The sequence below is a fragment of the Pseudozyma flocculosa genome (assembly GCF_000417875.1).
Source record: "Pseudozyma flocculosa PF-1 unplaced genomic scaffold scaffold00016, whole genome shotgun sequence".
Classification (NCBI taxonomy): domain Eukaryota; kingdom Fungi; phylum Basidiomycota; class Ustilaginomycetes; order Ustilaginales; family Ustilaginaceae; genus Pseudozyma; species Pseudozyma flocculosa.
Genome location: NW_006920884.1, coordinates 377,247 through 402,495, shown reverse-complemented (window position 1 = coordinate 402,495; position 25,249 = coordinate 377,247). Strand labels below are relative to the sequence as shown.

The 25,249-nt window shown below is 66.4% G+C and overlaps 9 protein-coding genes across 9 annotated transcripts in view; 7 read left to right on the top strand and 2 right to left on the bottom strand.

Moving 5' to 3' along the window:
* Positions 1 to 17: 17 nt before the first annotated feature.
* Positions 18 to 2,554, top strand: PFL1_04811 (uncharacterized protein; the record flags this gene model as incomplete). Its single annotated transcript, XM_007882339.1, has 4 exons — positions 18 to 522; positions 637 to 1,427; positions 1,525 to 2,031; positions 2,135 to 2,554. 4 exons carry the CDS (start codon positions 18 to 20, stop codon positions 2,552 to 2,554), a joined length of 2,223 nt encoding a protein of 740 aa, XP_007880530.1.
* Positions 2,555 to 3,246: 692 nt separating this feature from the next.
* PFL1_04810 (uncharacterized protein) lies at positions 3,247 to 4,018 on the bottom strand (the record flags this gene model as incomplete). Its single annotated transcript, XM_007882338.1, has 4 exons — positions 3,247 to 3,282; positions 3,384 to 3,452; positions 3,616 to 3,805; positions 3,906 to 4,018. The coding sequence occupies 4 exons, from the start codon at positions 4,016 to 4,018 to the stop codon at positions 3,247 to 3,249; spliced, it is 408 nt and encodes a 135-aa protein (XP_007880529.1).
* Positions 4,019 to 4,606: 588 nt separating this feature from the next.
* On the top strand, positions 4,607 to 7,696 carry PFL1_04809 (uncharacterized protein; the record flags this gene model as incomplete). Its single annotated transcript, XM_007882337.1, has 1 exon — positions 4,607 to 7,696. One exon carries the CDS (start codon positions 4,607 to 4,609, stop codon positions 7,694 to 7,696), a length of 3,090 nt encoding a protein of 1,029 aa, XP_007880528.1.
* A 3,172-nt stretch (positions 7,697 to 10,868) lies between these two features.
* Positions 10,869 to 12,985, top strand: PFL1_04808 (uncharacterized protein; the record flags this gene model as incomplete). The annotated part of the gene is made up of 2 exons (XM_007882336.1): positions 10,869 to 11,012; positions 11,135 to 12,985. 2 exons carry the CDS (start codon positions 10,869 to 10,871, stop codon positions 12,983 to 12,985), a joined length of 1,995 nt encoding a protein of 664 aa, XP_007880527.1.
* A 974-nt stretch (positions 12,986 to 13,959) lies between these two features.
* Positions 13,960 to 15,948, top strand: PFL1_04807 (uncharacterized protein; the record flags this gene model as incomplete). The annotated part of the gene is made up of 1 exon (XM_007882335.1): positions 13,960 to 15,948. The coding sequence occupies one exon, from the start codon at positions 13,960 to 13,962 to the stop codon at positions 15,946 to 15,948; it is 1,989 nt and encodes a 662-aa protein (XP_007880526.1).
* A 552-nt stretch (positions 15,949 to 16,500) lies between these two features.
* On the top strand, positions 16,501 to 19,507 carry PFL1_04806 (uncharacterized protein; the record flags this gene model as incomplete). Its single annotated transcript, XM_007882334.1, has 18 exons — positions 16,501 to 16,699; positions 16,809 to 16,984; positions 17,076 to 17,181; positions 17,277 to 17,364; positions 17,453 to 17,471; positions 17,567 to 17,591; positions 17,696 to 17,705; positions 17,785 to 17,797; positions 17,895 to 17,938; positions 18,040 to 18,121; positions 18,211 to 18,219; positions 18,314 to 18,332; positions 18,413 to 18,525; positions 18,628 to 18,808; positions 18,906 to 18,937; positions 19,045 to 19,097; positions 19,195 to 19,240; positions 19,340 to 19,507. The coding sequence occupies 18 exons, from the start codon at positions 16,501 to 16,503 to the stop codon at positions 19,505 to 19,507; spliced, it is 1,383 nt and encodes a 460-aa protein (XP_007880525.1).
* Positions 19,508 to 19,883: 376 nt separating this feature from the next.
* On the top strand, positions 19,884 to 21,560 carry PFL1_04805 (uncharacterized protein; the record flags this gene model as incomplete). The annotated part of the gene is made up of 1 exon (XM_007882333.1): positions 19,884 to 21,560. One exon carries the CDS (start codon positions 19,884 to 19,886, stop codon positions 21,558 to 21,560), a length of 1,677 nt encoding a protein of 558 aa, XP_007880524.1.
* A 1,009-nt stretch (positions 21,561 to 22,569) lies between these two features.
* PFL1_04804 (uncharacterized protein) lies at positions 22,570 to 23,694 on the top strand (the record flags this gene model as incomplete). Its single annotated transcript, XM_007882332.1, has 4 exons — positions 22,570 to 22,750; positions 22,857 to 22,924; positions 23,116 to 23,401; positions 23,576 to 23,694. 4 exons carry the CDS (start codon positions 22,570 to 22,572, stop codon positions 23,692 to 23,694), a joined length of 654 nt encoding a protein of 217 aa, XP_007880523.1.
* A 251-nt stretch (positions 23,695 to 23,945) lies between these two features.
* PFL1_04803 (uncharacterized protein) overlaps positions 23,946 to 25,249 on the bottom strand; it is a gene marked incomplete at both ends in the record, with an annotated part of 3,039 nt that continues 1,735 nt past the window's right edge. Inside the window, one exon of the mRNA XM_007882331.1 lies at positions 23,946 to 25,184. Within this exon, the coding sequence (XP_007880522.1) occupies positions 23,946 to 25,184 (1,239 nt within the window). The remainder of the gene's footprint in view (positions 25,185 to 25,249) is intronic.

The window sequence follows — 25,249 nt, the reverse complement described above, 5'->3', positions numbered from 1 at the left end:
AGAAGCCCGCCACGCCCATGACCACGGCAGCGGCCACTCGCAGATCATCGCGTCTGAGCGGCGCTTCCGCCTCGAGCAATGACGACTCGGCGGCCATGAACCTACCAGCCACCTCGTCCGCCGCCAAGGCCCCTCGGCCGACGCGCAGATCAACAGCGGCTGCATCCGCCCGCTCGTCGGGGGCCTCGTCGGGCGCCTCGTCGGCCGTCATCCCTGCGGTCGCGTCGAGAACGACCAAGCGACCCGCCGCCGCCGGGACAGGCCGGCAGCATCGGTTCTCCGACGTCTTTGGAGAGCTCGGGGACGATACGCGCATGCACGAAGACACCAGCCTCGGCGGCATCGTCGCCACGGAGAGCGCCTCGCGCAAGGCCAAGGGCAAGGCCAAGACGGATCCAGCCGGGGCGGAAGAGCTCTTATTGGCCGAGGAGCCACCGACCAAGTCGAAAGCGGCCAGCCGCAAGAATGGCGCCGCGAGCGCATCGCAGCCCACCGCACGGCCAGCGCGCGCACCACGGAAGAGTGAGCACCCTCAGCTTGCCCTGCGCGTTCCACGACGATGCCTCTCTGCTGACGCTTGGCCATCTTGGTCCGCCCATGCTTGCCCCACCTCCGCCGTCCATGCGACGCTCGCAGCGCTCGGGGAGGAGGCTGAAGGCGAGTTCATCTTCCAACGCGACGTGGGTCCACAAAGGAAGGCCGCATCGACGCAGGCGTCCAACGGCGCCCACGCCGCTGCTGCCGCGGCGATGCCACCACCCGCGATGGGCGCACCCGCAGCACGGAAGCGCCGGGCAGCCTCGCCAAGCAGCGGCAAGCAGCCCAGCTCCAGCTCCTCGTCTTCGTCCCGCGCCGGCTCATCCCGCAGCGTGGTGGGCAGGACCACCTATGAGCCGCTGCCGGACGAGGCGGCTGGCGAGACCCCAATCATCCGACGGAATCAGGCCTTCCGCGCTGGTCTCGAGGTCCACCCGGGGTCTGGCGGGTCAGGGACCTCGGGCGGCAGACGGTCCGGCGGCAGCGGCCGGCGCAGCAGCTTGGGTCTCAAGGGCGAGAAGAGGCGGTCGTCGCTTCGCGATCCCGCCGTGGCCGCCTACCCGCACGACGACGTCCCGGATCACGAACTCTTCCGGCATTGCCCGCCAGACACGACGCCCCAGATCCGGATGCGTCACCTGATGGGCTGGTCGCTGAAACGATCCCTCGGGGCCGCGCTCGGGGAGCTCGGAGCATCCAAGACCACCGCTCCATCCGCCGCCACCAAGGGCAAGCGGAAAAAGGCCGATGCCGCGCTCCCGGCCTTGACCGAAGCCGAGAAGCGGGAGCTCTCGCAGCATCGCGAGGGTATTCTTCGCGTCCTCGAGCAGCTGCTCTCGGACCTCCACTGCGGCGCCTTTGGCATCAACTGGATTGGCGAGAATGATCCGGTAAGTGTCGGTCCGACGGTGATAGAGGCTTTCCGCCGTCTCTCCAGCGGCGCGATATTTGCTGACCCTCGTTGTTCGTGGACCTTCCGCCCTGCAGGCACCCGGCGGCCCCGCGTTGCAGCCGCATCCCCGCAACGCCTCCAACATCGAAGCAAAATCGCGTCTGGCCTCGACTGTCCAGAACATGTCGAGCGAGCGGAAGCAGTGGGAAAAGGAGCAGTGGCAGATTGAAGCATACGAGGCCGACACAGCCGAGTTGGAGCGTCAACTGGCGGCCACGTCGGACGACGAAAAGGATCTGGCCAGCGTCGACGATCTGCCCGAGGTCGAGTGGGACGAGGACGAGGACCTGTCCGACTTCGGGCGGCAGCAGCTGCACGATGCGAGGAGGGCCATCGCCGCGCTCGACGGCCTCCTGTCCGGAAACCCCGTCGGTCCTCCTGACGCTACAGCGAAGCCGCCAGCGTCCAAGGGCAAAGCGCGCGCAAGGTCGTCCAAGGCAGCTGCCGATGCAAAAGAGGCGGCGGCGGCGGCGGCGCTCACGGCGGCCGAGGACACCCAGGGCAGCGAACAGGACTCTCGGTGGAAGGACGTCGAATTCAACGTGAGTGCGATAGGGGCAGGAGCAGCGAATCTGGCTCGAGAATCGCGTTTGCTGATCCTCCTCCTTCCCCTTCTGGGCTCCTTCGATCGTTGATCGTGTACAGGTCGACCTGCTTCGCGCGCGCTCTCACCAATTCGCCCAGCTGCAGCTGCTCGCCTCGCGTTACGTCCGGACGGTATCTGCGCAGAATGCCCAGGCGCTGCGGGATAGGACGTCGGCTTCATCGTCGTACGCCAATGCCGCTGCCGGCACCAAGCGGTCCGGCTCCATGAGCCGTGGTGCGTCGGCCGAGGCCGACTCGGACGAAGCGTCAGCAGGAGGCGGCGCCGGCCGACTCGACCGGCTCCTCGGCGGTATACGCGAGTCGCGCTCGGATATTGGCAGCGGCGCCGAGCCAGCGCCAGCCGTCAAGCGACAGAGAACGAGCAGCAAGGACGGCAGCCAAGAACCGCCGTCGACCGACCGCTTCGAGCCCGACGAGAGCGACGCGATGGACCTACTCCGTGCCCTGGCAAAGTCCTAGAGGCGGTAGCGAGCGCTCCCACCTTCGCACCGGGCTGCCGCTCATCGCCGTGCTCTCGCCACAGCCGCGGCGTCTCGTTGCGATCAAGGTTCTCCACCGCGACCTTCTTTCCTGCGGGTCGATCCGCTCACCCACCTTGCAAGTGTAACAGTAGTAGAAGCTCCGATCCCCATCCTTCTTTATACCGCCATGCCTCGCCTCCTCGCGCTCGCCCTTCCCTTCGCCCTTTCGAGAGCCGCTCTTGGCCCGATCCCGCCTCCCTATACAGTCGATGCCTCTGTACTTGTCGTGGCCCTCACCTGTTGTACCTCGTGGAATGCCCCCCTCCTATCCTCGCCGGCCCGCTCGCTCTCCATCCTTCGCTTCCAGGCCCACACGGCCGCACGCTCTCCATCCTTCGCTTTCAGGCCCACACGGCCGCTCGATCCGCTCGACCATCTTCTAGGTCGTCGTCGTCCGCGTCGTCGTGCTCTCAGCTGGCTGGCCACGAGGGTCTATGCTCGAAGCGCAAGACGGCAACGACGTCGGTGTGGTGCGGTGCGGCCCACAGCATGTCGCTCGCTCGACCATCCGCAATGGTGGCCGCAAGGACGACGAGCACGGGAGCGCGCAGCAAGACACGGCCGAGCAGGCGGGATCGTCTAGCACGTCGTATTGCGCTGCATTGGGGTGCTGCAGACTACATGGCAGGCTCAGTGTCGCTCGGCGACCTTTGGCTCCCAAGCGTTCTGACGGCGTCGCGGGGGCAGGGGATGCGAACAAGGGAAACGCCCAGGTCAGATGAGCAGCTCTCGAGGCAGAGGCGAGACGGGCGACGATCGGCACTCACGATCTTGGGCTTCACCGTGCTGTAGGTCTTGAAGGCGGCGCGCGTTCCCGTCAGGTTCTCTCGCGGTTCCTGCGCAGCGCACGCACGCAGGGACGCACACAAAGGAGAAGGGAACAAGCATGGCAAAGGCGGATCAGTCGACGCTCCTCGGCCGCGAGGAACAACGAACCGGCACCGGCACCGGCGGCGCATCCTAGCACGGCTGCGCGGAACGGGAGCAGTGGGCACTCACCGTCATCCAGCTCTGGACCATCTTCTGAAGGCCGGCATCCTCGGTGGGGGGGTCCTTGCGGATGTGGTGGATCCAGGCGTGCCAGAGCGGGTCGATCTGGGATGCGCTGAACTCGTTGTCGGCGTGGAAGTCGACCCAGCGGTGACGGCCGGGCACCTCGTTGAGGTTCTCGTAGTATCGGTTGCCGTTGCTGCGGTCGGAACGGCGAAGGGATGATCGACCGAGGCGGGTGACGTGGTCAGCTCAGAGCAGGGCTACAGAGGGTTGGATGAGGGCCGCGGGGTACTCACCGGTCGGTGCCCACGAGCCTGCCGGCCTTTGCGTCGCCGATGTAGTTGAGGTCGCGCCAGTACCTCTTGAGGCCGACCTGACGGATATAGTTGATTGTCCTTGCCAGAGACATGGTGCTGGACTGCTATGAGGGAAGGTAGGGAGGGGGTGACGCAACGTGGGGGGCGGGAGGACGGGTGCGATGCGGGGTCCGGACGGTGGTTATTGATGTTGGTGGCGAGCGTCGGGCGGGCGGCGGGCGGCGGGCGGCGGGTCGGGCGCGCTGGCCCTGCGATGAAATTCCGATGACCCCGGTGCCGGGTAGCTTGGCCGGGTTGGCTCCTTTCGGCCGAGTCGAGAGTGGCTGCATCTCGGCCTCCACCCGTCTGTTTTCAGGGTCCAGCGTCCAGAAAGGCAGGCCTGCCAGGCGCCCCTTGGCCTCACCCTCGACGCTCTGACTTTTTCGCGACGCCGAGCCACGCTCCTCCCTCTCTCGCCACCTCAGCTTCCGCCTCCCTCCTTCACTCTCTCTCTCTGAGCTTTTGAAACCCCCAGCCAACTGGAGCCTGCTATCTGAGATGCGGACAGCAGGCTAGAGACGTCAACGCTCACCCACGTCGCCCGTTCGACCGACCGGAGCCTCGCTACGCGAGCGCGCGACATCCACGACCAGGAGCTCGGACCCCCACGCCACCGCGCCGCCGCCACCACCACCGCCAACATGCGACCGAGCGCGACGCGACGCGGCGTAAAGGGCCTCTTTCCCTTGATCCGCTCGCTCGCGCCCTCGTCGATCTCTGCGCCCTTCCCGCTCTCGTCGCTCCACGGCCTCCGCCTCGCCATCGACGCCACCCTCCTCATCCAGAAGCTCCACTTCGCCGACGACCCGCACCCTTCGCGCCACCTGATCGGCTTCTACCGCCTGCTCAACTCGCTGCGCGAGAATGGCGTCGCGCCCCTCATGGTATTTGACCACCCGAGCAAGCGGCTGGCGCTCAAGGACCGCGAGCAGGACAAGCGAAAGAGGAAGCGCGAGCTCGACCGCATGCGCAACAGGATGGAGGCCGAGCGCAAGGTCCGCCTCCGCTCCCTCCAGGCCGTCCTCGACACGCTCCGCCGAACCGGACCAGAGGAAAGGTCGCAGGTCGGCGCGCTGCTCGACACCTGGCACAAGCAGAGGGCTTCGGAGCGCGCTGCCGCCGAACCCCTGCCGGAGCCCGACGTGGAGCTCGCCGACAAGCTGGCTGCCGAATATCTGGCGACCAGGGACGTCCCGGACTGGGATGCTCGGCGGTCCGAGCTGTGGCAGCACGCGCGCAAAGCCGTCCTCGCTCCGCTGGCCGGTTCTGCCGCTTCGAAATCCCAGCAGCAGGCGCAGATCGATACTGCCGCCACGACAACGCCGACCACTGTTGAAGATCCGGACAGCCTGCAGGCCGACAACCTCGACCTGCTCGAGCAGCTCGGTCAGCGAGCCAGCCTGGGAGACGTACCCGGACCGGCGGCAGCGGAAGCGTCCGCCGACGATCTCTACGACCTGGCTGGCGACGAGAACCTCGTCAGCCTCGAGCGGGAGCCCTACAGCGCGCTCGAGGCGCCCGCCCATCGGCCGCAGGAGGGCGAGTGGGAGCAAGTGCTCGAGGACCTCACCTCTCGACCGTTTGCTCTGGCCCTGCGAGTCGATCGCTCGCAGAGGCAGTTCGAAGATGCTCTGGCTCAGATGGGCGAGTTCCAGTCCAGGGGCCAAAGGGAATTGACCGAGATCGAGCAGAAGCTCTATGACCAGATCGTCGCCAGCCTGAAGCCGCCATCAACGCCGCCAGCCCCTCTGTCGAGCTCATCGACGCCGCTCGGCACATCGACCACGGCCGCAGCGGCGGCGTCCCCAGCTTCGAGAACTCCACCATTGTCGGACCAGGCCATTTCTGAAGTCGCTGCTGAGGCGTCTGCCGCCTCAGACGCAGCGCAAGATCTGGCCTCGGGTGCTGCAGAAGCCACTGCGGCCTCCACCGCGACTGCGACTGCGGCTGCCGATGCGACTGCCGACACGGCCGCCGCTGTACCTGCTGCTGGCGAGGATCGCAGCCGGCCACAGGAAGCGCTGCCCTCGTCAGTCTCGCCGTTGACGACGCTCAACCGGGGCCTCTCCAAGACCTACGCCCGCTCCACTATGCCGCTGTCGCCCAGCATCTACAGCGACTGCGCGCACCTGTGCTCGCTGATGGCGGTGCCCGTCTTCTGGACCGGCGACGGTACGCGGTCGGGCGGCGGTAGGATCCACGAGGCTGAGGCGTACGCATCGTCGCTGGTCAAGGCCGGCTACGCCGACATTGTCGCCAGCGAGGACAGCGACGTGCTCCTCTACGACACGCCGCTGCTTCGCGGCCTGGTCGGGGGCATCCGGCTCTCACATCCGGTCCCTGGCGGCGCGAGCGGCAAACGGCTCATGGAGGTCGTCGATGGCACCATGGTCCGCCGCGGCCTGTTCGACTTTGACACTCTTCAGTCGTTCTTTCGGCGGAAGCAGCTCGAGGCGGCAGAGCAGCACGGTAGCGAAGGGTCAGCAGCGTCCTCTGGTGGGAGAAGAAAGGGCGTGCGGAAGCCGAGATCGCGGTCCAAGACGCTCCTCTTGTCTCCCGCCGCCACGCGTGCCTCGACCAAGGGCGTCGGGGTGGCAAGGGACGACGCCGCCGCCGCTATCGAGCCGGCATCGGACTCGGTGACGGGATCACCATCCGCCGATGGCCAAGACATCGCTGCCGCACCTGTCGCCACGCTGAAACGGGAGGAGTACGACAAGATGACGCGGTCGATGATGCTCGACTTTGCGCTGCTCTGCGGCACCGACTTTAACCGCACCGTCCCCGGCATCGGTCCCAAGACGGCGCTCAAGCTGATACTGCAGCACGGGTCGATCTCCAACGTGCTCGAGAGGGAGTCGAAAAAGTTCCGGCCGCCAGACGGCCTCTCGATCAAGGAGTACGAGGCCGAGCTGCGAAACGCCCGCACCGTTTTTACCAACCCGCCCAAGGTGCGCGCAGCGGCGAGGAGCGTCTTTGCCGCGCTCAACTCGGCCACCAAGTCGCAGGGCGGCGCGGGGCGAATCGACGCGTCAGCCGCGCCTAGCACGGCAAGCGACAGCGATCGCGATCGCAGCTTACCCTGGACGCAGCGCTTCTTCGAGATCGACGCCGTAACGGCGGCGGACGATGGCTCGGCATCTCCCGCGTCGGTCGAGGCCGACAAGGGCGACTTGGCGACGCTGGCCGACGTGGTCGAACCTGCTGCAGCAGGCCAAGCCGAAGAAGGTGGCGTCGAGCGAACGTCGGATGCTCCGCAGGACCATGCTGTTGCCGCAGGGGATGGCGCTCAGGACGGAGATGCGACCGAGGCTGCTGGCAGCAGCTTCTCCTCTGACACCGCAGGCCCGACGTACGACCGCGACGCGGTGCTCGACTTCCTGCGCGAAAAGGGCGTATTTGGCGGGGCAAGGCCCGTGACCTGGCATTCGCGCGACGACGACTCGTGGCGGGACATCATGGATCTCGAGCTCGGCATCACCCCACAGAAGGCTCGCCCGGGTGGCGACGGCGACGGGTCAGACGCGAGCGGTGTCGAGTGGGACGTCGAGGACCAGTGGCAGGCGAGCGAGAGCAGCGGCGAGACGGTTACGGGGGCGGACAAGCGGCTGATGGGCGTCGACTTCTTCGGCGAGAGAGAGGCGGGCACCGCCTGCTGGTCGCCCGACATGGAGCACAACGTCCGGAGGAGCACGACCGTTGCGGCCGACGCCGCCGCTGCCGCCGCCTAGATGGGCGACGGGTCGTGGCGGGCAGAATCCTCACGGGCGCAAGAGCCGCGATGGCAGCGTACGCCGACGATGGCTGCAGGTCCTGAGCCCTTGAGGTACGGGATCCGCCATCCAGAAGGCGCCGAGCCTCGCTGTCTTCCTCCTCGCCGGAGCGCGATTACGATACCGGTACCCGTTCGACGGGGACGCGACCACGTCAGAAACGGCATCACTGTACCATGCACCGGCGGTCACGTCCCACCCATGCAACTGCGCGAGGTGTACCCAGCTGGCTGCCGCCAGCCCGGTTCAGCGTCCTGGCTTTGGCGTAGCGTTGCTTGTCCACCTCGCTCGTCCGCGGGACAGCATTTTCGCGGACGGGGGGCCTGCCCAGCGCATCACGGCATCCGCTCATTCGCCGCATGGACCTCGTCGATGATCCGCTTCGTGCACATGGACCTCGTCGACGAGGGCTCATTCAGCACCTCTTGTTCATCAGAGCCTACGCCAACGTCCCTCTTGAGGCAGCTGTGGTCCGGCCAGCCTGCTGGCTGGCTGGCTGGCCATCGCATCGATATGGACCCCTGCAAGAAAGGCTGCAGGACAGATGCCAGCAACCGATACCGCTGCGCCGGGCGTGTGCGACGTTGGGTGTCCGCGGTACAGTACCTGTACAAGCCGAGACCCTGACCAGACTACCTGCTGCGCCGTGGACGGAAGAACTCGAGCCCGACGACGCGCTCTCCCGCTTGCGTGGTGATGCGAGCACGCAGCGAGGCCGGCGGCTGTTCATCTCGCCGTGACGTGGCAGCCGTTCGTCTGCCTTGGCTGGCTTGCCCAGTCCGACTCGCCTGCCTGGCCTCATCCAGCCTCGCCAGGGTTTGAGGGCACCACCATGCACGCTGATGATCCGTCCATCATGCCTCGACCGACCAGTCCACTCGGCAGATCTTTTTTCGAGCGACCGGCGAGCGTGCCAAGCCAAGAAGCAAGCAAGCCAGCAAACCAAGCGCAAGCGCACGCACGTCCGCCGGGCGGGTGATTTGAGCGGCGAGTTCAAAAAACCGAGCACGAGCAAGCAGCCAGCCGTACGTCAAGCAAGCAAGCGAGCAGGCTAGGGGCGGCGAAGAAAAAATCTCCGAGCGTGCCTGGTCCGGCCTTTTGGCTGCTGGCCAGCCAAGTTAAGCAGGAAGCCTAAGCTTTGCCGGGCATCTGCGCCGTCGCCGTCGTTGTCCACGCTCGACGGCTCGGTGGCTGCAGAGGGCCGCCACGGACCCTTCCTGTAGCTTCCGTCCCGTCGGACGCTGTTCTCCTTTGCCCGGCCATGGCATCGCCGAGCGCGGCGGCTGCTTATCGCAGCATCTACCAGCCTCGATTCATTTGGCGTCGGCTTCATTCGAGCTCGCGTGGCACGTATGTACGTTGGCAGTCTCGGCGCACGCAAGAGGATAGCGCCGAGGGGGGTTGGACCTGTTGAAGTTCCACCGATCCAACGCCGATGAAAGATGACTTATTGCTGTATGAGGCGCAGCCTAGCCCAGCTCGTCGTACGGAAGAGCCACAAAGCAAATGGTGGCCACCCTGCAGGAGGGAGGCTAGGACAAGGTTTGATCGCATCAAGCTGAGCCAGGCAGGCAGGCACGGGGGGTCGAGGAGGCGTATGTACGCGCGGGACACACGCACGCCTGCCTCTATCTGTGGCTCGGAACCTTGGGCTTGTGCTCGAGGTCGACCTAGCCCGCGGCCGAGGCCACGACTGCCTCGGCACGGAACGTTTGCGGCGACCTTGCTTGAGGTCGCGGTAACGGCCACAAGAGGGGCTGACTGGTGGGCCTACCGCCGATGCTCAGCCCCCCGGTCGACTTCGGGAGGCCCTCGGAATCGAAACGGGCGGGGGCGCACGCACGTTATCGCTGAGCCAGCTGGCAGGATCAAGGGATGGGCCGGCTGGCTGCGCCCAGCCACTCGGCAATCCCTGCCTTGCCAGGCCAGGCCAGGCCTGTGGACGGTCGGCCATTCGACGACTGCTTGGCCTTCGGCGTTCTTATCAGCGGAACAGAAGGCTAGGGCGAGGTGCCATCCATGCATGCAGATGAAAGCAAAGGAAGGCCAGCCACATTATGCAGCAGCGTGCGTGTTGCTTGCCTAGCCTGCCTAGGGCCCGCTGAGCTGCGCCGGCGTCGGGGCCACCCGCGACGATACGTAGGTACCGCCACCGCTCTCGCCCGGCGAGCAGGCAGGGCAGGGCAGGGTCGGCGCTGCCTCGAGGCCAACCTTAGCGTGCGTACGTGTGCCTGCCACCCACGCACCCGAGCGGCCTGGTCTGCTGGCTGGCCACCCACCCGGCCGGCGGCGGCGGTACGGTGGTAGGTAGCGCTGGATGGCGTGACGCCCCCCCTCCTGCCTGCCCTGCCTGCCCTGCCCTGATTTCTTATTTTTTGGCTCGCCGGGTTCGTCCCGCTTGCGGCGGCGTGGGCGGGTGCGGGCCAAAGTCGCGAGATTTTTTCCTCTTCCCCCATTTGGCCGGCCCACATCCGATCCAGGATCGATATCCCGGTCTCTGTCGAGCTTGCCACCTTCGGTCGACGGCTGAGCAGCCGGCCATCGCTGCTCGTCTGTACAACGGTAGCGGTACAGCATCCTAGTCACCACCACGGCTGCCATCAGCATCACCCACACCACCACCATCCACTGCGGCCCCTGAAGCACCCACCCGCCACTCGACCCCCTCGCTCGCCCTGCCTGCTTGGTGCTTCAAACGACCGCGCCTTGCTCGGCGTGCGTGACTCGGTGGCTGCCTCCACATCTGCTCAAACCCTCTGGAATCTTTCCACCGCGCCGTCCGCCATCCCGCCTTGCGCCCTGCGCCCTACACCCTGCCTCCGTCCATCCCGACACTCCCAAGCATCGCTTTGCCTCTGAGCCACCTCCTTGCTCGCAGTTTCACCACCTCGTAACGTGCCCATCACGCTCCTCCGCCTCGACCACAGACAGCCACCTCTGCCCAGCACCGCTACTGGCATCGATCGTCTCTAGCCTCGCGCAAGGCCAGCGGGCCAACAGAATCGACCCTGCTCGCCACCTCTCTGCCGGCAACCATCCGCGATAGCGCGGCGGCAACGATCCCGCTCGACGTCGGTATCGGCCTACCTCTGGCACAAGGCGGCTTCCTGCCGCATCCACATCCGCCAAGATGCTCAGCTCCATCGTCCACCACCCCTGCGAGATCTCGATGCACCTCGTCTCGCAGGACATCTTCATCCACCCGCCCCCCGCCAACAGCGAGTTTCCCGGCGATGACAAGACGCTCCGAGGCCTCGTCGAGATCAAGTGTCCCGTGAGTGGGCTCCAGCGGCCATGCCCGTCGTCTGCCGGTGTGGGACTCCCCCTTGCTGACTTCGAGAGCCTGACTCTCCTTTCCTGCCTCGCTCTTGGTCGCGCCCCCTTTGCCCACCTCAGAGCGAGCGGCACATCCAGGGCATCAAGGTCGTCTTGCAGGGCATCCAGACGCTCGCCATCCCCGAGGGCCACACGGGTTCGGCCGCCGCCATTCGGTGGGAGGAAAAGATCATCATGGAAAAGTCGCTCGAGATCATGAACGACGGCTCTGGCCACCCGTCGTCGAGCAAGCACTCGAGGCTGTCCAAGGGCAAGGAAAAGGAAAAGCAGCAGCCGTGCGGCGCCACCGAGGGCCTGCACCTCGACAAGGGCATCCACGGCTTCGAGTTCGCCTTCATCATCCCGGCCTCGGCCGCGCCGTTTGAGAGGAACAAGCACGGCCGCGTCAGGTACATCCTTACCGCCACCGCGCTCGGGGCGGGCCGCGCGCGCAGCCACATCTCGACCTGGAAGGAGATCTTCATCATGCTCCACGTCAACTCCGACGGCGGACCCACGCCGCTCGACATCCAGTACCATGACGTCCACGAGGCCCTCGGCCCCATGTCGGTCTCGCTCACCTCGGCCTCGCTCACCGTCGGCGGCACCGCCAACCTCACCATCTACCATCCGGATCCGCCGCCCGGTCTCAGTGTCCACGTCGCCCGTGTGTTTCTCGAGCAGACGTTTGAACTCTACAGCGAGGTCCGCAAGGGCTGGCTCAAGCTGCCGACGGAAAAGTTCCGGCTGTGGGAGAAGGGCTACATGCCCTACAAGGCCAAGCAGGCCGAGGGGACCACGCCGCAGGACGCCCTCTGGATCGCCGACGCCGGCGGCGGAGCGGGACGGCCGGGGCGCGGCGCGGGCGGTGGGCCCGCCAACATCTCGCCGTTTGGCCTGCCGCTCAACGGATCCGTCTCGGCGCCCGTCACGCCCGGCGAGCCGGCGACGCCCATGTACCCGGAGAATGGGTACAAGATCAAGTCGGTTGTCCGGCTGCCCGACGACAACATCATCCGCCCCAGCACGGTCCGCGGCTCGCGCGCCGAGATCCGCGTCTCTCACGAGATGGGCGTCGAGATCTTCTTTTCGCGCCAAGACGTCCTCGACACGCGCGAGGGCAGCGAGAGCTTTGGGCTGCCCAAGGTGCAGGTGTTTTCGATGCGGCGGGCGACAATGATCCCGTCGTGCTGCTGCACCTTTGACACCATCCACCTGCCGCCCTACTCGCTCGAGTCGCCGTCCAACTCGCGCCCCTCGTCGCCGTCGCCGCCCCTCTCGCGGCGCAGCACCCAGGCCGAGCTCGACCACTGGAAGCGCACGACGCCGCTCAACCTCTCGCTGCCCGGCTCGCGCAACAGCTCCAACGCCAACTCGGGCAGCAGCTCCAAGACGGCCTCGCGCGAGACGTCGCCCACCAGGCTCGGCTTCGGCCACCACTTTGGCGGCAGCCACGGCCGCAAGAGCCGCAACGCCAGCCGGGACCGGGACCGCGGCAGGAGCGGCGGGGGTCTTGGCAATCTCGGGCTGCACGCCCTCACGCCGGCGTCGAGCGGCCACATTGAGACGTCGGGCAGCGGCCACCGCAGCGGCTACTCGACGCCGCGGTCGCTGCCGCTCAACACGCCGTGGGCCGTCAGCCACCTTCCGGAGCGCACGGGCACCTCGCACGACACCTGCAACTGCGGCAGGACGACCGAGGAGCTGACCGAGGCCGAGCAGAGGCTGCTCGAGGGCGCCCCCACCGCTCCGGGGGCGTGGATCGACAGCCACGACGAAAACGCTACGCTGCCGCCCTGGACGCCACCGTCGCGGCCCGGAAGCCCGGTCTCGGGCTGGCACCACGGGCTCGGCGGCGGGCGCGAGGGATTCCGACCGCGGGGCAAGCTGGCAGAGATCGAAACGCCGCTGGCAAGCCCTCCGGCTTCCTGAAAACGGTCTTCTCTTCACCTCGTGCCCTCGAATCCCCCCTCGCGCTGTCCGGCTCGACCACCACTTCGTTTCGCACGCCTCTCTGCCATGGATCACTTGTCGCTCTTGCCCACTCTGCCTCGCATCTGTCATCGCCGTGTTGCGGCTCGGTCTGTACCACGCTGATCGGGCTGTCTTCACTCGCCTCTGTCCGCATCTACTCAAGGTCTCCCGCGTCCCCCGTCCCGCCTCACCACCGCTTAATCTGGCCTGCCGCCTGCCCCTCGCTCCAGCCGTGCTTGCGTCCGCATCCCTCCAGTCACGAATAGCCGCTCCAGAACGACGTATCAGAACAATGACCGCGACATCGCCCCGTAATGACATGCATGGTATACCAGCCTCATCCCTTCCACCCCACCGCGTGCTCAGCTCGAGGGCATGGTGCGCAGCTGCCTCCTCGCCTGCCTGGCCTGGCATGGCCCGGGTCTCGGGACTGGCGGCGGGCGGTCGCGCGGCCGGAGGAAAAGTCAAAAAAAGCTGGAAGAAGTGCCAAAGCAAGCGAGGTGCCGCGGGCGAGGCGAGGCGTGGCCGCTCTGCTTCCGTAAGCGTCCCGCGGGCGTCTTACGCCAGCCAGCCTCGACCGACGGCCTTCGCTCGAGCATCCCCAACCCACCCGACCGACCGACCACGCCTTGGACAGCGAGTCAGACAATCAACCAACCGACGGACCAGGCAGGCCTGCCGCCCCTCTGCATACCGGTGCCGGACCTCCCCGACGGCTCTCCCAAGGATCCCACACCGCCCCGGTGGCATCGTGCCGCAGCAGCAGCAGCAGCAGCAGCAGCAGCACTATAAGATTGCCTTCAGCTCGTTGCTGCGCCTAGGCTTGCCTCCCAGCATCTCCGCCCAACCCTTCTCGAATGCTGCCAGGATAACAGCTGCTCAGAAGCTCGATCCTCGCAGCACGCGCCACCCACCTCTACGTCCCCAACGCCATGTCGACTTCACTCTCGCGCTCGTTGGGCCTCCAGCTTTCGTCCAGGGCGCTGGCCAGGTCCTCGACCTGCCATGGCCCCTTCACCCGATCCTTTGCGGGCCTCTGCGCTCGTCCCTCCCGACCGACGGCTGCGATTGATGCTGGTGTCAAGGCCAGGACGGCGAGTCCGTCGCTGCTGCGCAGCTACACCTCGTCGACCACCATCACCACCGGCGGCCCTCTGATGGTCTCGACGCGATCCTCGCTCACCCGCAACTCGACCCTGCTCAAGGCCTTTGCCGATGCCCGCCGGTCGCAGTCGACATCTGCCACTGCCACCCTCGCCTCCTCTGCCGCCGCTGCCACCTCCGCAAGCTCTGCCTCTGCCGCTTCATCCTCGACCGCTGGCTCGACGCCCCTCGTCTCTCGCCCCGTCGTGGCGGTGCATCTCTACGCCCTCGCCTTCCTCGTCTACGCCATCATCGTCGTGGGCGGCCTCACGCGGCTCACCGAGTCCGGCCTCTCGATCACCGAGTGGAACCCGGGCTTCAAGGGCATGCGCCTGCCCATGACGACCGCCGAGTGGGAGGCCGAGTGGGACAAGTACAAGCAGACGCCCGAGTTCCTCCTGCTCAACCAGAGGATGTCGCTCGACGACTTCAAGTCGATCTATCTGTGGGAGTGGGGCCACCGCATCCTCGGCCGCGTCATCGGCGTCGCCTTTGTCCTGCCCGCCGGCTACTTTATTGCGAGGAAGTGGGTCGGCCGCGAGACGAGGCTCAAGCTCGTCGCCATCGCCCTCGGCATCGGCTTCCAGGGCTTCCTCGGCTGGTTCATGGTCAAGTCGGGCCTCTCGAACCCCACCACCAGCGGCACGCAGAAGACGGTCACGGTGCCCGTCCCCGCCATCAAGGACGACCACCCCAACTCGACGGCCAACACCCACGACGGCCGCGTCCGCTACGACGCCACCGTCACCGTGCCCTCGTCGTCGGCGCAGTCGGCCACCGTCTCGCCCGCCGAGTGGACGCCGCGCGTCTCGCACTTCCGCCTCGCCATGCACATGGGCACCGCCTTCCTCGTCTACCTCGCCATGCTCCACACGGGCCTGTCGGTGACGCGCGACTACAAGCTGGCCAAGGCCAAGGGCGTCGTCGCCGGCGTCCCGCTCCAGGGCGGCGGCGGCGCTGGCGGCGCTGCGAGCAAGGCGGTCCTCGAACGCCTCGCCAACACGCTCAACCACCCGCTCATCCGACGCCACAGCCGCCTGACCAAGTTCGTCACCGCCCTCGTCTTCACCACGGCCATGTCGGGCGCGCTCGTGGCCGGCCTCGACGCCGGGCTGGTGTACAACGAGTTCCCGACGATGGGCGAGGGCCGCATCGCCCCGCCGGTCGACGAGCTCTTCGACGACCGCTTCGCCCAGAACGACGACGGCAGCGACAAGGTGTGGAGGAATCTGTCCCAGAACCCGGTCACGGTTCAGCTGATCCACCGCACGCTGGCCATCACCACGGCTCTGACCGTCTATGCGTTGGCGTGGAAGACGCGCAAGGTGGCGCGGCAGTACAAGGACGTGGTCGCGGCGACCGAGGCGAGGAGCGGAGTCGACAGCGCGGCCGCCATCGGCAGGGTCGCACGCCCGCCTCCTGCCTCTGGTGCGTCTGCCGCTGCGTCCGCTGCTGCTCCGTCCGCTTCCGCTCCGGTCGGCGGCGGTGCGATCCTGGATCGCTTCCCGCGGACGCCGCTGCTGCTGGCGTACGCGTCGGCGGGCGTCGTGACGCTGCAGGCGACGCTGGGCATCACGACGCTCATCTACATGGTGCCCATCCCGCTCGCCTCGGCGCACCAGGCGGGCTCGGTGGCGCTGCTGAGCGTGCTGATCGGCATGATTGCGTCGATGCGCCGCGTGCCCGCGCGCGCCCTCCAGGCGGCCTCGCAGCTGGCGGCTGGCAACCAGGCGACCAAGCTGCAGCACCAGAGGATCCTCCAGAAGGTCCTCAGGTGATGGGGTGGCTTGGCCCAGAGGCTTGACCTGGCCATCTCCTCGCACGATCCCTGTGTATTTGTATAGATCCCTCGCTCGCCCAAACTCGGCCCTGCTTGTTCGGACCATCCAGTGTATCCCGGTGGGCGGCGACTGCTTCCCCACCGCTCCCATTCGTCCCTTTGCTGTCCCTGTGTGCGCGTGCATGTCGCCTCGAGCTGTGACTGCAGCGGGGCGACGTTGCGACGTGGCTTGCCTGGCATCGCTGAAGCTCGTGACGATGAGGTCGAGATGGTGTTGGTCTGCCTTTTTGGCCTGTCCTCGCGCCTTGCTTGTCTGGCCAGGCTGGGCTGCGCGATGCGGCGTGCGTGCGTGCGTGCCCGACTTGGCGTGTGGAGGAGCAGAGGCCGCCTTGACCCCCTGCCTCGTCTGTCTGTCTGCCTGCGTGCCTGTCTGCCTACGCCGCCTCTCCGCTTTCAGCTGCGTGCACCCTCCCCGCCCAACCATCGACCGCACCATCACCATCACCATCACCATACCTCTCCGCCCAGTCGCACTCGCACAGCATCGATCATGACTGACGCGCCGCCCGTCTCAATCTCGCCCGTGTCCGAGGCGCCGAGCAGTGAGCCAGACGCGCTCTCGGCCTCGCAGCCCTCGACGCCCGGCCGACCCAACCTTTCGCGCACCAACAGCATCAGCTCCGACGGCGGCAGCCTCGATGGCGTCGACCTCCTCGGCGGCGGAAACGGCGCAGGCCTGCCCCTGGCTGGTGAGACTATACGGCTGATCCCACCTGCCCGCCTCGCCCCTGGATCGGATCCTGACTCTCCTCTCCTCGTGTCACCCCTGCCTCCTCTTCTCGTTCTTTGCCCCGGCAGACATCCTCGACACCTTCCTCTCTGCCCGCATCGATCTGGCCAATCGGAGGTGGAGCCGCTTCTCGGGCGACATGAAGCAAAAGGCCAGGCGCAGGAAGGAGGACCTCGTCCGCCGCGCCAGGGACAAAAAGGAGCTCAAGCAGATGGAGGGTGAGGTCAGGAAGATGCGCAAGAGGGTGAGTATGGCCGCGACGATGCTCAGTCAAGACGGCCTCGCGCTGATACCAGGCTGAATCTGCTCGGGCATCCGCATCTTCATCGGTGCAGGTCTCGACGCGGATCGACAACCTGCAGCAAAAGTGGCAGGACGCCAAGGTCGTGCGCCTCCGCGACAAGATCTCGTTCGTCGTCGGCGTCCTCAACCTCGTCGTCAGTGAGTATCGGACGTCGTACACATGGACCTACGGCCCAGGAGACGCGATCAGCCTCTTGCTAAAAGACCCTGTGGCGTGTCGCGCCTTCGCACAGGTTCGCTCTGCTTTGCCTTCCGTCCGGAGCTCGTCCCCGCCCTCTACTCGGCACTCGCCCTGTACTTTCTTCCGCTCCGGGTCTATTCGTGAGTCGCTCGTCCCTTCTCGCGCTGGCCAAGGCGAGCGTCACAGTTGCTGAACTGCTCCAGCGTCTGCGGTCCTTCCTCCCCGCAGGTACACTTCGAAGAAGTGGGTGAGTTGCCGCATGCAGCTTCATTGCCTCGACAAGCCCGGTGGACTTGCTGCTGACCGCCCTTCTGGCCCACATCTTCCCCTCTCAATCTACAGCACTACTTCCTCTTTGACTTTTGCTGTGAGCGCCTGGAGAGAGAGAGAGAGGCGAGGATCTGTGGTCCGCAAAAGGCACAGCGGACTGACCTTGGACTTCTGCGATATCATTGCTCCTGCATCGAGCAGACTTCCTGAAGTGAGTCGCCATTGCGCGAACTGCCTATTGACCGTGACGAGCCTTGCTGACGGCATTCGTCTTTTCGCTCCCGCAACAGCGTGGCCAACCTGGTACGGCTTGCGCTGCTCGACCCCAAACACGACTGCGGCGGCGTCGCTGACACTCTTCGGCCCGCATCTTCTCGCTCCTGCCCATCGTGACGACCAGCTCTTCATCTGGGCCTTTCCGGACAACAAGTTCCTGTTCACCGTGTGAGTGCCAGCGCCGTCGCCGTCGCCGTCGCTTCCACTCGACGGGCGAAGCACGGAACTGATTCCCATCGCCTTGCTCGAACCGCCAATGCCTGCGACAGATGCTACTGCGCTGCCCATGGCCCGCTGGCGTTCTCTGTGGCGACATGGCGGAACTCGCTGGTGTTCCACAGCCTCGAAAAGGTGAGTAGGGGCGTTGAAGGAAACGAGTGAGGCGGTGGGAGCCAGCATCTTGACTGTCGAGCCTTTAACTCCGTCTTTCTCGACTGCAGATGACCTCGGTGAGTTCCAAGAGCAGCCTGTGATTCGGCGGAGACCGCCTCGCCTGACACTTTGACCTCTCGATGCCGCGCGGCGATGACTTCGCACGATCAGCTGTTCATCCACCTCTACCGTGAGCAGGGCCCGCACACCTAGTTGCCGCACATGCCGGCTTGCTGACCGGCAGTCCTTTCATCTCGTGACAATCTACAGCGCCGTTCGTCTTCACAACGCTGGTGCACTTCACGCCGCGAGAGGCGGCAGAGGTCCGCTACCCGGCGCTCAAGGGCCTGGACCGCCTCGATGGCTACACGTCGTTTTGGTTTGTGAGTATCGAGCGGGAGCGGCGCGGTCGGATCGCCAGTTGCTGCGACGACATCGCAAGGTTGACGCTTCCCCCCTCCTCGCTGTGGCCGGCGCATCTTCAGAACGTGACCATCTACCTGGCCTGGCAGCTCATCTACTACGAGCTGATCGTCATCCGCAAGAAGCAGAAGATTGAGACGGGCGAGCGCATCAACTCGTACTCGACCATGTCCAAGGGCAAGGGCCCCGTCGCCAACCTGCTCGGCAAGGCGTCGCCCAAGAGACGGGAGCCGGCGTTTATGCGTGAGCCCCTCGATGATGCTGTCGCTTCGGCTCGTGTTCAGCGTGTGTGCTGATGAGTTGATATCTTCTCTCTCTGCCCTCCGCTTCCCGCGATCAGTGCTGCAATTCGCTTACACGATCCTGACCACGGTGAGTGCCTGCTCGTCTGTTCTTCGAGACAAGGCTGGAGAATGACAAACAGGCCCCGCTGACTTTGAACACGGTCCATCTTTGTTTGCCCGTTTGCCACGGCACAGCTGCCGGCCCCTCTGATCCTCTTTCCCTCGTCAAAGGCCTCCGGTATCTTCTTGTGAGGCCGAAAGCAGTGGTGCCGGACTGTAGCCGTAAAATGAGCGGGACTTGCTGACCCCTCACCGCTCCGTCCGATTTTCTCCTCGTATCGACAGCCTCGGCATCCTGACGGTGTCGGTGTGGAACGGCGCCTCATACTACGTGGGTAGCGTTCCAGAGACCTCGCCTAGCGTCTGCACCTCCACGTCGTGGCTGACGACCCCGCTCGCTTCCCGTTTCCTCCCGGGCTGACGCCGACAGGTCGAGGTGTTTGGCCGCCGCTTTGAAAAGGAGCTCATGGAGCTGCGGCGCGAGATTGAGATGATGCGGTCGACGGAGCAGGCCGTCGACAGCGCCCTCAACGGCGAAGCGCCGCCGCAGGGCGATGACAAGGAGGCGGACAGCGGGGAGGACAAGAAGCTCGTCTAGACACACTGGCGCGCCGCTGCCACAAGGGAGGGAGCGATTGGATCAGCGGAAGATGGCGAGGAGCGGCGTAGAGGGTCGACTTGCTTGTAGCCAGCAGCCTAGCTTGTTGGGTGCAGTCCTGCCCGACCAAGTCGAGTCGAGTCGAATCGAGGGGCAGGGCCCGAGTGGAATCAAGCAGGCCGGCGACGAGTCGGGTAGCGGGAGATGCCTGCACGCCGTGCAGCTCAGCCCGGCCTGGAAATTTGGTCGGGCGCTGCTCGCTCCACTCTTGGCCCTCTTCCCTGGCCGCTTCCTTCGACCCCACCACCACCACCACCTCCCCTTTCATCAGCGTACCCTCTCCGCATCGTCCTCTCCCGACCTTGTCTGCCTCAGCATGCCGCCCGAAGCCGCTGCTACAAAGGCAGCTGGAACAGCGCCCAAGGCCGGCGGCGGCGGCGGCGGCAGCAAGGGCGGCAAGGGATCTGGCGCTCCGGCGGCAAAGGCGGCCAAGGCACCGGCCTGGGTGCTGCCGCGCTCCGTCCCGCAGCCCGAGCACAACCACACCCTCTCGCACCTGCTCCAGGTGGCAAACTACTTTTCCTTCCTCGCCTCCCTCTACCGCGCGGCCCCTTCGAACCCTTCCGCCCCGTCCACGACCACCGGACAGCCCTCAGCTCCATCGCGTGCCGATATCGAGGCAGAGCGGCAGCGCCGGCGGAAGGAGACGCTGCAGTCGCTCTCGTCGCGCTACACCCGGGATACGCTCAGCCTGTCGCGTAAAGCGGTGCTCCGGCTCGACGTAGGCGTCAAGAGGGGCCTGTGCCGCTGCGGCATGGCCAGGATGGGCGGAGGCTGGAAGGCCAAGCGCAACGGGCCGCACGGAAAGGTGCTCGTCCAGCGGTGCCCATGCGGCGGCAGGAAGAGATGGCCCGCCTCGAGGGCTTGGCCCGATACCGCGCTGCCAGTACTGACGGCTGCGACGACGGTCGAGCAGGGCGCAGCTCAAGGCGTCTCCGGAGCTGGCAGAGTCGACAGCGGCAAGGGAACACAAAAGGAGGCGGCCAGCGAGGTCATGGCCATGGCCGGACCTTCGCAGTCCGCGGTCGCAGCCGCGGTTGCTCCCGGAGGACAACCTGCCAAGCGGAAAGCGCCTCCTTCTGCCATCGACCAACCCGCCTCCAAGAAGGCGAAGAGCAGCAAGCCTCCAAAGGTCCGACAGCTCAGGCTCGACGTCGTCACCACCGATGCAGGCCACAAGGAGCTCGGCGCCAGCGCGGCCGATCCTGTCGGCGACCAGAGGAAAAAGTCGGCGCTGCGCAGGGCGGCCGAAGCGCCCATCCAGCCTCGCCGGTCCCTATCGCAGCGACAGCGTCGCAAGCAGAGCAAGCTGCGCGACCGGGAACTCCGCAATCTGGCCAGGCTCGAGGAGAAGATGGATGAATGGGTGGAGCGGAGGGTGGAGAGGGAAAATCTTGGGTTTCCCAGGAGGGTGCGGATGGATCCAGGGTCTCTACAAGAGCTTCGAACGAGGCGGCAAATGCGCATCGAAGCACATGCGAGGCCAAAGGGAAAGAGCCGCAAGGAGAGGAAGGTGGAGAGGGCGGCTAGGATCGCCCAGAGGGACGCCCGGAGAGCCGCTGCTGCACAGAAGGCGAAGCAAGCACAGCCGCCTCCGATCGTTTGCAAGGCGGAGCCATCTGATGCCGGTACAGACGCTGTCGCCACCTCGTCCGCACCGTCGGCAGCTCCCCGTCGGCCCAACGTGGTGCGGTACGCCGATAGGATCGAGGGAAGCGGCTGGGATCGGCCCATCGTCGCGCTCGAAGAGGCAGCCGCGCGCGCCCACGAGCAGCCCCCAGCTCAGGCTTCGACGGTATCGCAGCCTGCTCCGGCGGCCCCACCGCGGCAGCAGCAGCAGCAACCACCACAAGGCCAGGACGGCGCCGTCGACGAGGACGCGCGGTACGCAGTGCACGCGGCGCACTATTACGGCGCGGCGACGAGGATGCGCGGCAACCACGTTGTCGTCCACGGCGTGGGCAAGGGTGGTCTCCTCGGGCCGAACCAGTAGCATCTCTGGCGTGTGGGCGGCGTAGTCCATCGCCCTCTCCGCCGCCTTGCCGGCCACTCCTCCTCTCCTCTTTCGAGGACGACACGGCATTGGCTGTTTCACGATGCAGTACCACCCCCATCTCGAGGAGCGACTCGCGGCGTCGGTCGAGCACAGCGCGACCCTGCGACCCGCACCACAGGCATCTGTACTATATCCTCTCCCTCATCAGCGGCATCGTAGGCATCCCCCGTCATCCAGCCTCGTGCGTCGTGGAGCTGCGACTCGGACCGCGTCGACCCCTGGCGCGCCGTGCGACGCAGCGACTGCTCCACCCAGGCCCCCAGTCATCCTCCGCCTCGGTCTCTTTTTCGAGTCGGCCCGAGTCGGTCAGCACGAGTGGGCAGCAGAGACGATGAGAGGGCGGCAACGGCGAGGTATCTGAGCGTGTCTGTCCTTTGACGATCGCGACGTGGGTGGCGAAGATGGAACGCCCCGGGTGGCGAGGCCAGGCCTGGATTGGCCCAGGGCCTCCCAGCTGGGTCGTGTTTGTTTTCCCCCCGAGCGGGCTGAGGCGCTGGCGCTGGCGCTGCAGGCTGCACCGCTACGGACGCCGCCTCCTTGCCCGAGGCATGCGGGCCGAGGGCCCTGCCTGGCCTGGCCTGCCTGCCTGCCTCTCGGGACCCTGAGAGTTGGGCTGACCCCGCCCCGCGCCGCCCCCTGAGATCAACACTTGCCCCGCCCAGCCTGACCCTCCTGCCTCTTGGCCGTGCACGCTTCCCACCACCAGCAACCAACACCTTGTACCTGCACCCACCGTCGTCTTCGTCCCTCTCTTCTTGAACTCGCACCACCAGCAGAGCCAGCAGCCAGCAGCCAGCAGCACCTGCCCGTCCATCCTCGCCATTCTTTGCCGCTGACACCGCGCGTCCCCGCCCACACTTTGGTGCCGACACGAGCGAGGCCGCTTCACCTACCATCGCCCGCCCGTGCTCCCTCCTTTGCCTCGCCTCGCCTGCAACCCTCCGCCATGTCGTCGTTTTTCGGTCTGTCAAAGACGCGGACCTTTAAGCCGAAGCGCAACATCCCCGAGGGCACGAAACAGTACCAGCTCAAGCGGTACGCCGAAGCCACGCTCGGCAGCGGCAACCTCCGTCTCGCCGTCGTGCTGCCCGAGGGCGAGGACCTCGACGAGTGGCTGGCCGTCAACAGTGAGTCCCGGTCCCAGTCGATGTCGAAGGCGGCCCGACGAGCGTGCTGACCCCTGAGAGCTTACGTCCACGTCGTCTTTCTTGTTTCCGTTCGCTGCTGCTGCAGCCGTTGACTTTTTCAACCACGTCAACATGCTCTATGGCACCATTACCGAGTTCTGCACGCCTTCCGAGGTGAGGATCGCAACGGCGGCCCTAGACTGCAGCCTGTTCTGCTGCTGCTGCTGCTGCTGCTGCTGCTGCTGCTGCTGCTGCTGCTGCTGCTGCTGCTGCTGCTGTCGCTGCTGGTGCACCGCTGATCTAGAGCTCTTGGTCTGACGCCCCACTCCGCTCCGCCCGACTCCCCTCATCCACCGCCGCTACAGTGCCCGGTGATGTGCGCCGGCCCGCGCTTCGAGTACCACTGGCAAGACGCCGCGTCGGCGCTGTACAAGCGGCCCACCAAGATGTCGGCGCCCGAGTACGTCGACTGCCTCATGAACTGGATCCAGAACCAGCTCGACGACGAGGCCACCTTCCCCAGCAAGGTCGGCGTGCCCTTTGCCAAAAACTTCCACGCCACCGTCAAGTCGATCCTCCGCCGCCTCTTCCGCGTCTACGCCCATATCTACAACCACCACTTTAGCCAGGTCTGCGCGCTCAGCATCGAAGGTGCGTTCGCCTCGCGTCGTGTGTCTCCATCGGTCGACGCTCGTACCTCGACTTGCACAGAAGACGTGGGCGGGGGCGGGGTACCGGGAGCGGTGGATCGACAGGCGACTGACGTGCGTTCTGCTCTCCCCTCGACACTCTCGTCGATCGGCCCCCGCCTTTCTGGGCACGCAGCGCATCTCAACACGTCCTACCGCCACTTTTTGCTCTTCATCACCGAGTTCCAGCTCGTCGAGCCGCGGGAGCTGGCCCCACTGACCGAGCTCAACGAGGCCATCCTGGCAGAGGCCTGATCGAGCCTGCCCTGCCCCTGCCACGCCCTCGCTTCTCGCGCCGCGCGCTTCGAGACAGGACACTACACTAGCCCCCCTTTCACCCTATACCAGTCCCCCTCTCAGACCTAATCTGCTGCTCATTCCACGATCCACGGTCGCCGACTGATCGGCTCAACTCGCGCTCTGCTGCTCTGCGATATGATATTGCGCCGCTCCACCCAGGCGCCGACCTACACGACGCTCGACCGCGGCCTGGGCAGCCCGACGCCTTACCACCACCAGCCCTCCTCCTCTGCCGCCTTGGCGCTCTTCTGCCTCCGCTCCTGCTCCTCGTCGTCGATGCGCTGCCGGCCCGCCCGATCGGGCACCCACGACCTCACCACGGCGTCGTCGCCCACGCTCGTCACCATCGGGCCCATGGGGCCGTTGCACCAGCTCAGGCTGTTGATCTCGGCATTGACCGAGTGCCCGCCCCGCAGCACCACGGCCTGGTGGCCGCTCGACGTCGATTTGGACCGCGACGCGTTGGCGATGCCGTACCCCATCTCCCGCGCCACGGCGAGCTGCGCAGCATCGACGTCTTCCTCGTCGTCGTCTCCGTCGTCGTCGTCGTCGTCGTCGTGGTCGACCTGGGAGCGCGATGCGGTCGATGCGCACGGGTTGCCGAGGTCCCACAGGCCTACCTCGCCCGTGTTGCACCCGACGGCGAGGAAGCGATCGTCGTAGAGCGCCATCTTGGCGTACAGGGTATTCTGACGCTGCGAGGCGTCGTACAGCCCCCCACCTGCCTCGCCTTTGCCTCGGCCTTGGGCCGGCGTCACCAGGCCAAACAGGGACGACGGCGTCGGCCCCTCCATGTCGGCGCGTCCGAAGGCGTCGGAGGGGTCCACGGGCCGTGCCTTTTTTGCGCGCACCCCTTTGCGCGATGACGCCGGTAGGGCCGCAGGGGAGGGCGCGGCGACAAACGACGACGCCGGGACGTTGTAGATGCGCCCGTCGGTCGACGAGGCAAAGATGTGGGTCGACGAGGCGACGAGGTGGGAGACGCCGTGGCTCCGGCGGTTGGCGGCCGAGAGCAGCGTCAGGTCCGGCGTGACGCTGCTGGGCCCGAGGTCCTTGTCCTTGGACCTCGCCCGCGGCGCCTTGTCACGGCCTCGCGTTGCCTCGACGGCCGTGCCGACTTTGACGCTGCCGAATTCGGTCGACGCGGCTGGCGCGGGGCCGCTGCTCCAGGTGCGCAGGTCCCAGCACTTGAGCACGCCGTTCTCGCATCCCGCAGAGACGAGGCGGTGGCCGCTACCGTCATTGAGGTAGCACAGCGACGTGACGCCTTTTGGCGGCAGAGACCGCTTGGTTCGCGCGCCCGGTGCGACGTGGTGAAACGACGCCCTACCTTTGGCGCCCCTGGAACCGGCCGCAGCGGCCGAGGTGTGGGCTGACCAGATGGATAGGACGGGCGCCTTGGCACCGGCCGATGCCGTCGTCGCGCCGTCGCGGCGATCGTCGCCCTCGCCGTCGAGGTCCATGCCGTCGATGCGCATGCTGGCGTCGCTCGCCGATGCCCTGCTGCCGA